The 14471-nt window shown below is 38.8% G+C and overlaps 1 protein-coding gene across 1 annotated transcript; it reads left to right on the forward strand.

Annotated features, from left to right (window-relative positions):
• The first annotated feature begins 1602 nt into the window (after positions 1 to 1602).
• On the forward strand, positions 1603 to 5434 carry LOC103937065 (protein ALTERED PHOSPHATE STARVATION RESPONSE 1-like). Its single transcript, XM_009346981.3, has 4 exons — positions 1603 to 2955; positions 3482 to 3651; positions 3851 to 4074; positions 4467 to 5434. The coding sequence occupies exons 1-4, from the start codon at positions 1986 to 1988 to the stop codon at positions 5242 to 5244; spliced, it is 2142 nt and encodes a 713-aa protein (XP_009345256.3). The 5' UTR covers positions 1603 to 1985; the 3' UTR covers positions 5245 to 5434.
• Positions 5435 to 14471: the final 9037 nt, after the last annotated feature.

The raw sequence follows: 14471 nt of genomic DNA on the forward strand, positions 1-14471 counted from the left end.
CAAGCCTTGCCCTTTGATTTAATTTATGATACTTTTCTATTGGATTTGACATTCCTCCCAGCCAAGCAACAAAGCGTTGAACAGTTGAAGCACGAAAAAAGTTGGTCTACTTTCGCTGTTCCATAGCGAAAATATATTTAAAATTTTAGATTAATAACACCTGAATTTTTTCTACTTTTGTGCAAATCAAAATTTACGGTTTTACAATTTAGCACTCTCGTTAGGGCTCGTCCGATAATCGTATATTCTTTATACAAGCAATAGTGGAAGGGAGTAGGCAAGATGATATGTTTTTCGCCATTGTGTTGCAAAAGACTTGCAACCAGTGGCGAAGTCATATTAGGACAAGGAGGTGTGGTTGCTGTCGTTGTTGGAAACCCTATGAAGAGCGAGGACTCCGCTCCTTTGGACTTGCACGTTCGGTGAAATGCTTAAATGAACGAAGACGGCAAATTTGACAGCAGGGAGCTTGGGAAAGTCGAGCTTCTCCCGGCCTTGATCGGTGGTCAAACGGGGCAAGGATTGGGTGGTTCTTGTTCAGGAGACTAAGATGAGTTGAATGGGGGTGGTGGCTGAGATAGTATTTGCCGGAAAATTCACCTAAAAAATTTGCAGAAAACTAGGTCGGTGCTCAGGTAACCAGGTCGTCGGGTTGGTCTTTCCAAAAATGGTAAGTCTGCTCCAGGTTTATTGGAGCTCCTATATACTGAACGTCCAATTTGTCCCTGTCTTTGCTCACTTATTTCACATTTGTTTCAACTCTATTTCGCGAACGGTTTTCACCTACACGTGTGGAGTAGAGCTCTATTCGAAAATACTAAGAGTAACCTAGAAAGGTCTACAAATTTTTAATGATTAATTACAAAAGAAATGAACTTTGTAACTTGCCAACTAAAATTCTAAAATTAACGTTAATAATAGTAATTTCTTGAAAATACAAATTTTAATAGTGAAATCTAGGGATGAAATTTTACATTTAGCCTTTTAAGTTTTGCCCCTCCCTTTGACAATTCCTGGTTTCGCCACTACTTGTAGCACACACGTGTTCATGAGGCTCTTTTCTCTTAAAAAGCTTAGTCATTTTTTCCGTTTGCTTTCAAACTCGTACGAGTGTGTACCATCTTCGTTAAAGAAATAACGAGGATTCCCTTTAAAGGGGACTTGTGCATTAAGTGGATAGGAGGTGCCGAATTGCAAAACTGTGAAAAACTGAAAACATTTGAACACAAAGTATGCAAATTTCTTCAAGAACAATATTGACATTCTATTTTAAGTAACTTATTCGGCACATGACATGAGTACAAAATCAATAAGTTTTGTTGGAGGAGGCCACAGTAATATCACCTTTTACCTCGACGGTCAACGTTTATTCCATTCACACCAAGTAATTTTTACTTTATTTTTTTTGCATGAAGTAAGCAATTAGGTAGGTAATCATCCGTTTACCACTTAACGGACTGATCAACAAGTGCGACGTCGTATCAACTGCCTCAAAATATGTGACCGTTAATTTTTAAAATCATAACTAGGGACACCTCGAGTAGACGTTAATTCCTCCGTTCCGTGCGAGCACACAAAAATTCTCTCCCTCTCTCTCTCTCCCTCCTCCCTCCCTCTCTCTCTCTCTCTCTCTCTCTGCTCACTCTGTAGTCTGTACCAGTTTTGGCAGCACTCACACTCTTTTCATTTCACTTCGTTGCCCTCCTCCTCCATTGAAACACTCTTTCCTCTCTCAAAAGTGAAAACCCGAAAAAGCCCGTCTTCGCCTCAAATATCTCTGACCTACCAGAGCTCCCAAAACCCAGCTCCAACAAGTTTCACTCTGCGGTGGAAGTGGCGCCGTCTTAGCCGCACCCAGAAGCTCCAAAGCGCAAAGCCCACATGTTGTTTCTCGTGTTTTTTCCAACCTTTTGCTCTTAAATGTCAAAAAGTCCAAAACTTTGAGGATTTTTTAGTCGTATTTTTCTGAAGACACCCACAAAAGAATGGGGTGCGCCCAATCGAGAATCGACAACGAGGAATCTGTGTCGCGATGTAAGGAGCGGAGAAACCTGATGAAAGAGGCGGTGGTGGCCCGGAACGCCTTCGCTTCCGGTCATTCCGGCTACGCCGTGTCCTTGAAGAACGCCGGCGCTGCGTTGAGTGATTATGGCCATGGAGAAACCCAAGTGACCCAAGAGATGGAAATTCTTCACAGCCAACACCGGCCGATGGACCCTGCATCTGAGCCGCCGCCTCCGCCGCCACCCCATTTGGAGAATTTGAACCTTCCGCCGCCTCCGCCTCCTTTGCCCACTTTTACTCCGAGTCCGATCAAGCGGGCCATCAGCATGCCGGCGATGAGTGCTGAGGCTCGAAAAATGGGGGGGCGGAGAGTTGGGCTGGCCATTGCCAAGGAGGATGAGGAAGAAGAAGGAGACCATGAACATGGTGAGGATGAGAGCCATAAAGGATTTCAGAGGAGATCGAGAAATGGAGCTTCGGAGAAGACGTCGTCGCCGCCGAGGACGCCGGAGATGAAGGCGGTGCCTCCAATGCCGGAGTCGAAAGGCATGGCTTGGGACTATTTCTTTATGGTGGATAACATGCCGGGACCTTCTTTGAGTGAGAATGAAGAAGCTGAGGAATTTGGTGAAGATGAGAATATGGGGATTGGTGGCGGCGGCGGTGGTGATGTGGATGATGGGGTTGAGCCTAAGACTCCGGAAAAAGTGGAGGAGATTGAGGAGAAGCCGGAGGAGGAGACTCCGGTGAAGGTGGCAATTGAGCATTCGAAGACTGCACCACCGGAGTTCAGTAGGAGAGTAGCTAATGTGATTCCTGGTGTGACGTTGATGGACATATTGAATAAGATTGATGATCATTTCTTGAAGGCCTCCGAGAGTGCTCAGGAGGTTTCCAAGATGCTCGAGGCCACTCGGTTGTACTATCACTCGAATTTCGCAGATAATCGAGGTAGACGAGTCTTCGTATTTGCTTTAAGATCAAGTTATTTTATATGATGTGCTTGTTTTGTTCTGTTTCTTAGGTGTAATGCAATGATTATGTTGCTTCTTAAAAGTTTGAAAGAGACCTTTTTTTTTTGGCTCAAAAGCTTGGGCTTTAGCCTTTAACTATCAAAATAATAAATCTTTGGTATTCAAACTACCTTTTGGTAATCTGATATCAACCAAAGATGTTTACACTTTCTGAAAATTGAGAAAAAGCACTTTGTATGAGAACTTTGCCAACATGTTGCCTCTAGTGACATCTGAAACTAATTCCTCTTTAGTTGTCGGCATTTGCCCTTTTTTGTTTAAAGTTTGATGCTTTGAATCATCCTGTTCCAGTACTTGAAAAGTGTTGAACTAGCTTATGAGGCCGGAATTTGACTGGCTGTTGTGCCGAGAACATCTTTTGGTTTTTCTTAAAATTCTATTTGTGAGAGAGATCTGCTGAATCATTTGTTGGATGTGGTACTGATTCTCGTAATGTTACGCAGGACACATTGATCACTCTGCAAGGGTTATGCGTGTTATTACATGGAATAGGTCGTTCAGAGGCATACCAAATGGTGACGGGAAGGATGAAAACTCAGAAGATTATGAAACTCATGCCACTGTTTTGGATAAGATGTTGGCCTGGGAAAAGAAACTTTATGATGAAGTGAAGGTATATTGGATTAGTTTGTTTCATTTTAATTTTTTGCTGCTTTTCATCTTGATTCACTAGTGCCATCCCGCATCATGAACACTGTTAGTTGTGGCGGTCCTCTTTCTAATTGGACAGTTGACAACAGAAAAATGTACGGCTTCCTATATGTTTATTCTCTTACACTGAAATGTTTTTTTATCTTACTTTATGTTGATAGCAAGGGGAGCTTATGAAGGTTGAGTATCAGAGAAAGGTTGCTCTGCTGAACAAGCAGAAGAAACGCAGCGCTAGTGCTGAAACCTTGGAAAAAACAAAAGCAGCTGTAAGTCATTTGCATACAAGATACATTGTTGACATGCAGTCCATGGATTCTACAGTTTCGGAAGTAAATCAATTACGGGATGAGCAGCTGTACCCTAAGCTTGTTTCTCTAGCTGATGGGTAAGCTTGTGCATTGAGATATCTCGTTGCTTATTTACTTCGTTCTTGTTCCCCTTTGTGTCTTCTTGATTGATCAGATTATCGTTTCTGTCTTAAAATCATTTTGATTATGCATCAAGAGCGTTTCATCATAAAAAGACTAGCAACATTTAATGGTCCACAAAAGTACCATCTCTATTGCGGAAAATTGAACTGATGGATGATTTCTGTTTCTGTAATGTTATGTGTTGAGTTTTTCCATCCTCTTTTGTAAGGTTATGTGCTCGCACACAATTATTGTACGTGATTTTTCAGCTAAGTTATTTGCTTCCACCTTAATTGATGTGGCCATATGCTTGTATTACTGAGAAAAGGTTTCCACTGGAAATATATTAATCACATCTGCAACTCAGGATGGCAAAAATGTGGGAGAACATGTGCACAGATCACGACAACCAGTTGAAGATTGTTACAGACCTAAAGTCCCTCGACATTGCCCTTACTCCAATGGAAACAACCAAGCACCACCATGCCCGCACTGTCCAACTTTGGAACGTTCTCCAAGAATGGCATTCTCACTTCGTAAATCTCGTGACTCATCAAAAACAATACATCCAAGCTCTTAATAGCTGGTTGAAGCTTAATCTCATTCCCATTGAAAGCAGCTTAAAAGAGAAAATCTCATCCCCGCCAAGAGTTCAGCATCCGCCAATCCAAGCTCTCCTCCATTCATGGCACGATTTTCTTGAAAAGCTTCCTGATGAACTTGCAAAGTCTGCAATATCGTCCTGTTCGGCTGTGATAAAGACCATAATACTTCATCAGGAGGAGGAGATGAAGCTAAAGGAGAAGTTTGAGGAAACAAGGAAGGAGTATCTGCGTAAAAATCAGGCATTCGATGACTGGTATCAAAAGTACTTGCAGAGACACGCGCAAATGGATGAGGAGAGAGGTGAAGATGCAGTTCCCAAGGATCCCGTCTCAGAGAAGAAATTTATTGTTGATAGCTTGAAGAAGAGACTGGAAGAGGAATGTGAAGCTCACCAGAGACACTGTATACAGGTGAGGGAGAAGTCACTCGGGAGTCTCAAAACTCGCCTGCCTGAGATCTTCCGCGCCATGACAGACTACGCTCGTGCATGTTCCGAGGCTTATGGAAAACTGAGGTCCATCAGAGAGGCACAAGTATGAAGATGGTGATGTCCTAATGTGTATGATCTGTTTTGCTAGGAAGTAGGAGGATTGTGCACGTTTTTGTATGTGGAAAAATTGTTTCAGTTGGTTGGTGATCTTTATTCCTCTGAAAAAATTGCTGAAACATGCAATCATGCATAGGAGACAATGAAGTTGTGATTCTAAGGGAAATTTCATTTAACTTGTACATTTTTTTTGCTTGTGGAGTTGGTATTAGCAATTCAAAATAGTCCAATTGCTCTCTTGTCCTTTTTTTTATTAAAAAAAAAAAATGCTCATATTTTTAGAGTGTCGATAACAGCTTCATATGTTTGATCACATCTTTTTTTCAAATGGTTCCCACATGCAATTGAGATTTTCCTGTACCACTATGGCACGATGATTATTGGACGGTAACGCTATTGGGATTAAAACTCATTTAAATGAGAGAATCCTCCACATGCTGGGGTTCACTATTAGTGAGGATTGGTTGTATTGTATAGACAACGGTCTATATACCAGATCTTTTCGTCCTATGGACGAAACTCTCTCACAAAGAAGTGACCTTTTTATGAAAAGAAATTCTTTTATGCAATTAAGTTTTAATCCTACCAACGTCATCATCATTCAATTAATATTTGTCCTATGTTTCAAAACTACATTATAATTCAAGTGAATGACCATCACATAATATCGGTGACACGAGAAAATCTCGCTTTTGTAAGAGATGGCGCACTAGGGCAAGCCCCACACACTAGTTGCTTGGTAAAACATAGAATCTATCAAAAACAATGTTAGTGGATGACTGACTGACATTGTCAGGTCAGTAACGTGCGTGGCACAATAGAGAGAGAAAGGTTATGAGAATATATGACAAAACAATCAAACATGCCAAATTCTCTGACTGACTGACTGAGGATCTGAGGTGCATTGGTGTAATTAAATTAATGCGAGAAGTCATGTGACATTTTCGAATGAGGATTTCAAAGAATTTTTAGTCGCGTACATTTATTATATATTGTATGATTATAAATTATTTTATTTAAAATTGAACACAAATTGTATTTAATGAAAATTGACTGCATGATATACTATAAACGGATACGATTAAAAGACTCCTTAGATCCTCGCAAAGACGAGAAAACGAAGAAAACATATTATTCTTTGTCCGTGATTAGTTTAATCTCAACCTACGATATTCTTGTATTTATGTTTTTGTTTTGTTACACTGCCTTTTAAACAAATGCATATTTGGTAGTCCCATTCGATTACGAACTAAGAACATTGTTTTTAACACGGGTGATGCCAGAAGAGATTACATCTAATTAAATTATTCTTTTAATAAAAAATACAAATAGGTCTCACCTTTATTATAGAGATAATTTATATCTGATTTACAAAATGTGATTACCCTAACATTTCCTTTCTAACCGTACAGTTGCCATTGCAATTCAACTCTTTCTTGGAGCTTCATGGAGAGCAGAGTTGTTTGTAATTAGGTAAGACTTTCCTTTTCCAACAATTTGGAGTCCGTTTCGACCATATTATATTGACCTCGAAATCACAAGTACTTGTCAACTAGGAAGCTTAAGTAACCTTTCGAAGAGTTTCTGTTGATGCATCTATGCCGAAGCACACGAGCCAACCACAAACAAATGAGTTTTTCATTTCTCCACCACCTTTTGCGTTGACTCAATGTCCACCCGATTTTGTACATCAACAAATACAATAAATTTTAGAAAAGTACCAAGTGCTTCTTTAAGAAGTACTTGAAAAGCAATAAATGCGCTTTAAGAATCCAGAAAATTGTTGATAAAAAAAAAATAAAGAAAGCTAGAAGCATTTTTAGTTATTTATGCAATGTTGTCGTAAGAATTTTTAATTTAGGGTAAATCTCAGTTTACTACTCCCAAGTTTCGTGATTTTCAACGTTTAGTACATGAAATTTTTTTCGTCCCAGAGTCATACCTAAAGTGTTAATTTTGGGACGGTCTCATACATTCGTTAGTTTGGCTATTAAGTCTCCTGTTAACTGATGACATGACGTTTATGTGGACAATGACTAGGCGCCATGTGTCTCCTAAATTTAAAATATTAAAATAATTAATTAAATAAAAGTAAAAAAAATAAATAAACAAATAAAATTCCCAGTACCCCCTTCATCTTCCCCACCCTCCATCCCTGTGAAACCCTCATAACCACCACTGTGAAACCCTCACAACCCCCTCATTCCACCGTGAATTTACACAAAACCCAAGAACCCAAAACCTCCCTCTTCGTCTTTATCAGAAAACCCTAACAGCTGCATCTTTCATTTGAGAAAAAGATAAAGGTCTTATCTTCTTCGTGGGTTTCTTCCAAGCAATGGGTGATATGCGACAGTTTTAGAGAAATGCCTCCGACCAGTTTTCAGTGCCGGCGTCTCTCGGGTTGAGTGGGGATGGCAATTTGGGTCTCCCGATTCTACTGGTGGTAGCGGCATTTTGAGTAGACAAAGGGAACCCCGTTAATCGTGCATGGTAGCATCCTCGACCTTGGTCAGATAACGGCGACTATCCTTGATTGCAGGTCTGAGGCTCTGTTGGACTATATGGACCGGGAATTTAAGGAATGGACCCTCAGACATCTCTGATTTGAAGAAATCAAGGAAATCAGAGGCATTGTTTGGGTTTTCTGCGAAATGGAAGATGCAATTGTTAGGGTTTTCTGGTAAAGACGAAGAGGGAGGTTTTGGGTTCTTGGGTTTTGTGCAGATTCACGGTGGAGTGAGGGGGTTGTGAGGGTTTCACAGTGGTGGTTGTGAGGGTTTCACAATGGTGGTTATGAGGGTTTCACAGGATGGAAGGGTGGAGGGGGTGGAGAGATGTTGGGTGGGCAAGATGAAGGGTTTTTTTTTTTTTTTTTTTAATTAATTATTTTAATATTTTGACACCAATCATTGTCTACATGGGTGCTACGTCATCAGTTAATGGAGACTTAATAGCCAGACTAACTGATGTATGAGACTGTCCCAAAATTAACACTTTATGTATGACTCTGGGACGAAAAAAACTTCATGTACTAAATGTTGAAAATCATAAAACTTGAAAGTAGTAAACTGAAATTTATCCTTTAATTTATGTAAAAGCCCATGAAAAAATTTCAAAGGTGCTATCTGATTTTCTTTCAAACACTTCACAACTTCCATATCCTGATAGTCTAATCCGGGTTAGTAAAGCTTTGGAAATTTCAACACAATCTAATCGGAATAATTAACAAATAATCTTTTTTTAATTACTTTTCAAAGGAGGGTAGGCATGTGGCTATGAAATGATGACTCTTTCGGCGGTCACACTTTTGAAACCTTTAAACAAAGCTGCTTGCTGACACACCTCTCTCTCTTCTAGTAACCTTTGTTATAATATGGCTTCTTCATCCAAGCCTTTTCAGCTCATGACCATTTCCAACTTTCAAATCTTACCAACTTTACCAAAGTTTCAGGTTTACATTTTCTCTCTGTATTCACAATACAAATTCGTTGTATTTCGTGTCATAATAATAAATAAATAATAAAAATATTTTTTAGTATCTCTTCATTTATAATTTATATTAGTGTACTACCTTGTGTTCTACGGGCTATTGATAAATTGTCAATAACACATGAATTCCATCCAATATTAACAGTTAATAGGTAATGAGTTTTTGTTTCCACAACTTAATTTTGAAGTGCTTTTCACTAACATTACCGTGTACACGATTAGAGGAACTGCACTAGTTAAATATATCTTTCAAATGGGTAAATTATTATTAGGAAATAGGAATACAACTTTAATTTACATTTTTTGCTTATTGGTGCTAGAAGCCACCTTAAAGAGCAGCCGAGTTGAGCCAAGTCAAAAGCTAGAGCCATCTATTTCCAAGAAGAGCCCTTACATTTAAAATATATATATACATTATATATATATATGTATATATTTAATGTCACACTTAGAAAAAATGTCATATTTTTACATATATATATATATATATATACACACACACGCACACTGCTTAAGCTAATTGATTATCTAGATTCTACAGAGATTAATTAGGTGCACAAAACTTGGTCTTTGTCTTGGCAATGGGCATCAGAGAGTGGAGAAATTCACGCAGCCAAAGCATAAGGCTGGGACACAACTACGACATGCCAAGCAACTACAACAAGTCTCAACCAGGGTGGCAAAAATTCTGGAAAAGATTCAAGATCGAGAGGAAGAAAAATTTCGGTTCAAGTACTGTCATGCCGCAGACGTCTTATGATCAGGAAACATATTCGATGAATTTCGATCAAGGGACGGGATGGATGGAGCCGGATAACTTGCCTCGGTCTTTCTCAGCTCGTTTTGCTGATCCTTCTAGGGTTTTGCATGGCAATAGGCATTTACTGGATTGATGCTTTGAATGCTGAAGAAACTTTGTGTATATAGTTCTTGATCTTGGTACGTTGGAATGTTTTTTTCTGAATTTATTTGCTCTCTCTCTCTCTCTCTTTCTCTCTCTCTACTCTTTCACGTTCATCGTTCCATATATACGATAGTTAATTACTTTAAATTTTGTTTAAGCATCAATATTATTGACCACATAACCTATAGGAAATGATAAAACTCTCCATGTGGAAGGAAAATCCATGTAAAATGATTGAATTTCGCCAAGGTTTAGTCTTTTTACCTTAGCCTTATGATCTCAACCCAAGGAGAAAGATCTTTCCTACAAAGAGTATGTCACTGTTACAGCATTCTAAACAAATCGAACACTATTATGTATTTTAACTTTTTTACGCAATAATGCATAATTGACTTAAGATACCACCGCATGACAATTCGGTGCGTTTAAGTTCTCTTAAATAGAAGGTAAAAACACAAGCTGAAGAACAACAAAATCTTGGTGGTCTCTGGAATGAAAAGACAAGAGGCAAAAGATAAACATTAGATTGGTCCAACAAATCATGGCCGTTGATGAGAATCCTACGACTGAAAAAACTTTGCCAACAAATTAAGCACACCAAAAAACCCTAGAAAATCAACTCCCAAGTTTCAACTTTCAATCCATCAAATCAGATCAGAAAATCAAACCAAATAATACCAAATAAAAAAAAAAAAATACAAGATAATAATTCACACCAATCCACTGCCCTCAAAAATTGAATTTTAAAGCAGATTGCCTGTGACTTGTAGATAAAGTAATGAACAATAAAAAAGCCAATATAAACCCAACGCGAAATCCGATGGCCGGTGACTCAGACGATGGTTGCCGGTGATTCTGTGTTCACCATGAGGTTGAGAATTAAAAATTAAAAGTTTATTCATGGCTGCACGATTGGTGTGAACGGTCAGGATTGAATGATCAAGAAAATATTTCCCTCAGTGGTGGAACCAGAATATTACAATAGTTGGGTTGTGATTTCTCTATAAAAAAAGTTCATTGCACCATTCCATCAAGCATTTAGAGGGCACCTATCAAAATTTACCAACATTCGCCAAAAGTTTGTGATGACATCTATTGATAGCTGCTTGTTCTTCTAGCATCTACATCTGCCAAAGGTTGGCTGACTGTCAAGACCTGCCTGCCAAGACTTTCTAAGCGAGCATTACAGCAGCATGTGGTGCGCACAACTGGGTTGCAAACAAAAAAAGGAGAAGGAAGACATGGGAAAGAAAGAAGAAGCTTGGAGAAGGAAGAAGTAAGGCTAGGCTGTAATTCAACGTTATTCACTCTCTTTAGTTGGAATCAAAGATAAATATACCAACAAATAAACATGGAGTTAGGTAGTTGTTGGGGTCATAAGCAGCCATTGACCTCAAGCTGACTCTTCTACTTATCTCTCTTGTGCTATATATCATATATGTGCCTATGAGACTTGCGTAACTGGAAAGTTTTGGTGCTCCGCAAAATGGAGAGTGAAACTACTCACTGGAAAATGTTCTCAAAGAAACGCTGCCTCCACTGGATTCTGGCTGGCTCCGATGCACGGCTTATATAGTTTGAGAGAGAGAGAGATCATCAATAATCTCCACAAGAACACGAGCCGTCCTCAAACTTGTGAAACCTATTTGCATCTCTCACCAAAAACACCACCTTCAAAACCTTCGACAAGCCTATGATAAATGCATGGCAATCCCCACACACTCTCAAGTTCTTGAAAATCCGAATCGTCTTGTTCCCCTTCCCTGTCTCACCACGCACCAACGCCAGCCCGACTGCCAACTTCTCACTGTGAAATCTCAAGCTCTCCTCCTTCGACTCCTCTTCCACATCGTGCAGCGCAAACCTCACCCCGTGAACATAACCCAGCTCCGATTTTACTCTCTTCTCCATCTCTGAAATACTTGATGAATCTTTTCTGTAAGCGGATGCGTCTCATCTCCGTTGTAGAAGAAGTAGACCTTATTATACATCTCCACCCAACTGCGTCCAGCCTCTTTCCTTAACCCTTTCATCTTAAACAGTTTTCTTATTCTCTCGCACTCTTTCCAGTACCCGACCTCAGCGTAGATGTTTGACAGCATCACATAGTTGACAGGGTTACTGCCGTCCATTCTCAGAAGTGTCTCTCCTACTTCTCTACCTATTTCCAAGTCCCCATGTATTCTACAAGCACTGAGCAGAGTTTGCTGTATTCCAACGTTTGGTTTTAAAGGCATGGTGTCGATGAGATTCTTAGCTTCCTTTACGCGTCCGGCTCTTCCAAGGAGATCAACCATGCAAGCATAATGCTCTACATTCGGTTTAGAGTAATGTTATTCATACCATGTTTTTGTACCACATTTCTAGACCACCTTAGGTGACATCTGATATGAACAGCCACATCATTTGAAAAATTTTGCAAAACCCAAGGAAAGAAATAAGAAAGACTTCTTATATACTATAATCATCATTTAATTAATTAGTTTTTCTTAACTATTAGTTTATTAAATAATGACCTAAATTTAAAAATCTGATTAATTCAAATAATGTGGTTGTCCACATCAAATGTCACCCAATGTGGTATGAAAATGTGGTACAAAAATATGGTATGAATAACATTACTATCCGGTTGTCGCAGCACAATCTTGAGAAGTATTCTTGGCATTCTTTGACTAGTCCAGAATGGCTACAGGCTGAGAGCACGGCTAAGTCACTCCATCTGTATTCTTGCATTTTCCTAAACAAAACCAAAGCTCTCTCCTCATTTCCTTCAAGTGTGAATCCGGCTATCATCGCGTTCCAACTGATAAGATTCTTAACTGACATCACATCAAACATCCGTGCTGCTTCGCAAAATTTTCCACATTTCGCATACATGTCGAGGATAGAATTGCTCACCACTGTCCAAGACTATTGTGTCTTGGACAGCAATGGTTTCAGGGTATACGAAAATCAGGTGCTACGCGGATGCTTTGGATATTTTCTGGCGCATGCAAATACTGGGTATTGAAACCGGATGAGTTCAGTTTTGTTTCCGTCTTGCCAGCATGCGCGCAGCCTGGAGTCGGTTTGTGTTGGCAATTCCCCGATTGAAATTTATGTGAAATGTGGCTGCACTGACCACGCTTGGCAGTTATTTGATCAGATGTTGGAGACGTATGTATTTCTTGGAGTACCATGGTTGCAGGGATGGCGAATTACGGGAAAGCTCGCGGAGAGGTTGAACTGTTCCGAAAGATGATGCAAAGAGCAAAGGTTGAACCTAATGGCATTACATTTCCAGGTCTTTTATCAGCCTGCAACAACGTACCTAGACACGTGGCAACACTACAACAACGTTCCTAGAGTCCCCCATCGACTATATACAAGAATGAGGGGCTTTGCTCGCTCATGAAAGGAGACTTCTCTCCCACAATTAAGCTCTTGGATCTTAGGACCACTAGTCCAGGCTTGGTCCTCTACTTATGCTTAGACCATTCCATTGTATACAGTACATTATTAATGAAAACTCTTATAAATGTGGACGTAGTCACGTACCCTAACTTATGATGAATCACGTACATCTCGTGTCTTATCTCTCTATCCTTATCTCTTTACATATGATATCACTGTAACTTAGTGACCAAAGCACCCTTAAAAAAGGTTACTAAACCACTCTTTACATTACCTCAAGGTCGACCGAATTTTGCACATCAACAAAGTCAACAAATTTCAGGAAAAAAAAAAAAAACTTGTTCATAAACAAAATTCAAAAGCATTTGTAGTTATTTATATATGCATGCTGTCATAAGCAATTTTAATTATATAAAAAGCTCATGACAAAATAAATAAATAAAGGTGCTGTCTGATTTGCTATCAAACACTTGATGACTTCACATGTTTGATAATCTAATCCAGTTTAGTATTTCAACACAATTATGAATTAACAAATAATCTTTCTTTAGTTACTTTTCAAAGGAAGATAGGCATGCGGCTATAAAATGATGACTCTTTCGGGGTTTACACTATTGAACCCTTTAAAGGAAAACAAGGCTGCTTGCTGACACACCTCTCTCTGCTAGTAACCTTTGTCTCATAATATGGCTTCTTCATCCAAGCTTCTTCAGCCCAAGACCATTTCCAACTTTCAAATGCTAACCAACTTTACCACAGTACTAAATCTAGATTTTTCTATGTATTTGATGTCATAATAAAAGTGAAAAAAATAATATATCTTTCCGAATTCCTTTATTTGTATTAAGTAGTGTACCATCTTGTATTCCATGGATTTTTCACAAATCGTCACTAACATAAGAAATATTAATTTGAAGAAAAATTCCATATGAAACACCCAATGTTAACAGTTAACAGGTAATGAGTTTTTTTTTTTTTCTACAATTTAATTTTGAAGTGTTTTGCACTAATATTAACGTGTAACGGATAGAGGAACTGCACTAGTTAAATATATTTGTCAAATGGGTAAATAATTATTAGGAATACAAGGGTAGTTTATATTTTTTGTTTTTTGGTGCTAGAAGCCACTTTTTTATTTTTATTTTTTTTAAACAAACGATATTATCTACACTAAAAGGAGGAGTGAGTTAAACTTAAGTTAACAATAATGTAGAAGAATACTACTACATTACTAGACCTAGACGGTAATACTAAGTGGTAAAAGGCACCTTAACCTTAATCCAACTTTAAAAGCATCCAAGTTGAGCCAAGTCAAAAGCTAGAGCCATCTATTCCAAGAAGAGCCGCGTGTGTGTGGTATGTCACACTTAGAAAAAGATGTCATATATATATATATATATATATCACACTTAGAAAAAGATGTCATATCT

Source organism: the organism of the source record quoted next, unplaced genomic scaffold (genome assembly GCF_019419815.1).
Source record: "Pyrus x bretschneideri cultivar Hongxiangsu unplaced genomic scaffold, Pyrus_bretschneideri_v1 Contig15, whole genome shotgun sequence".
In the NCBI taxonomy this organism is placed as follows: domain Eukaryota; kingdom Viridiplantae; phylum Streptophyta; class Magnoliopsida; order Rosales; family Rosaceae; genus Pyrus; species Pyrus x bretschneideri.

Bases quoted from the DNA above. Each gene is read 5' to 3' on its own strand.
- LOC103937065 (XM_009346981.3), top strand. From the start codon at position 1,986: ATGGGGTGCGCCCAATCGAGAATCGACAACGAGGAATCTGTGTCGCGA. The intron at 2,956-3,481 runs GTAGACGAGTCT...AATGTTACGCAG, and splicing joins GAATTTCGCAGATAATCGAG to GACACATTGATCACTCTGCA. The intron at 4,075-4,466 runs GTAAGCTTGTGC...TCTGCAACTCAG, and splicing joins CTTGTTTCTCTAGCTGATGG to GATGGCAAAAATGTGGGAGA.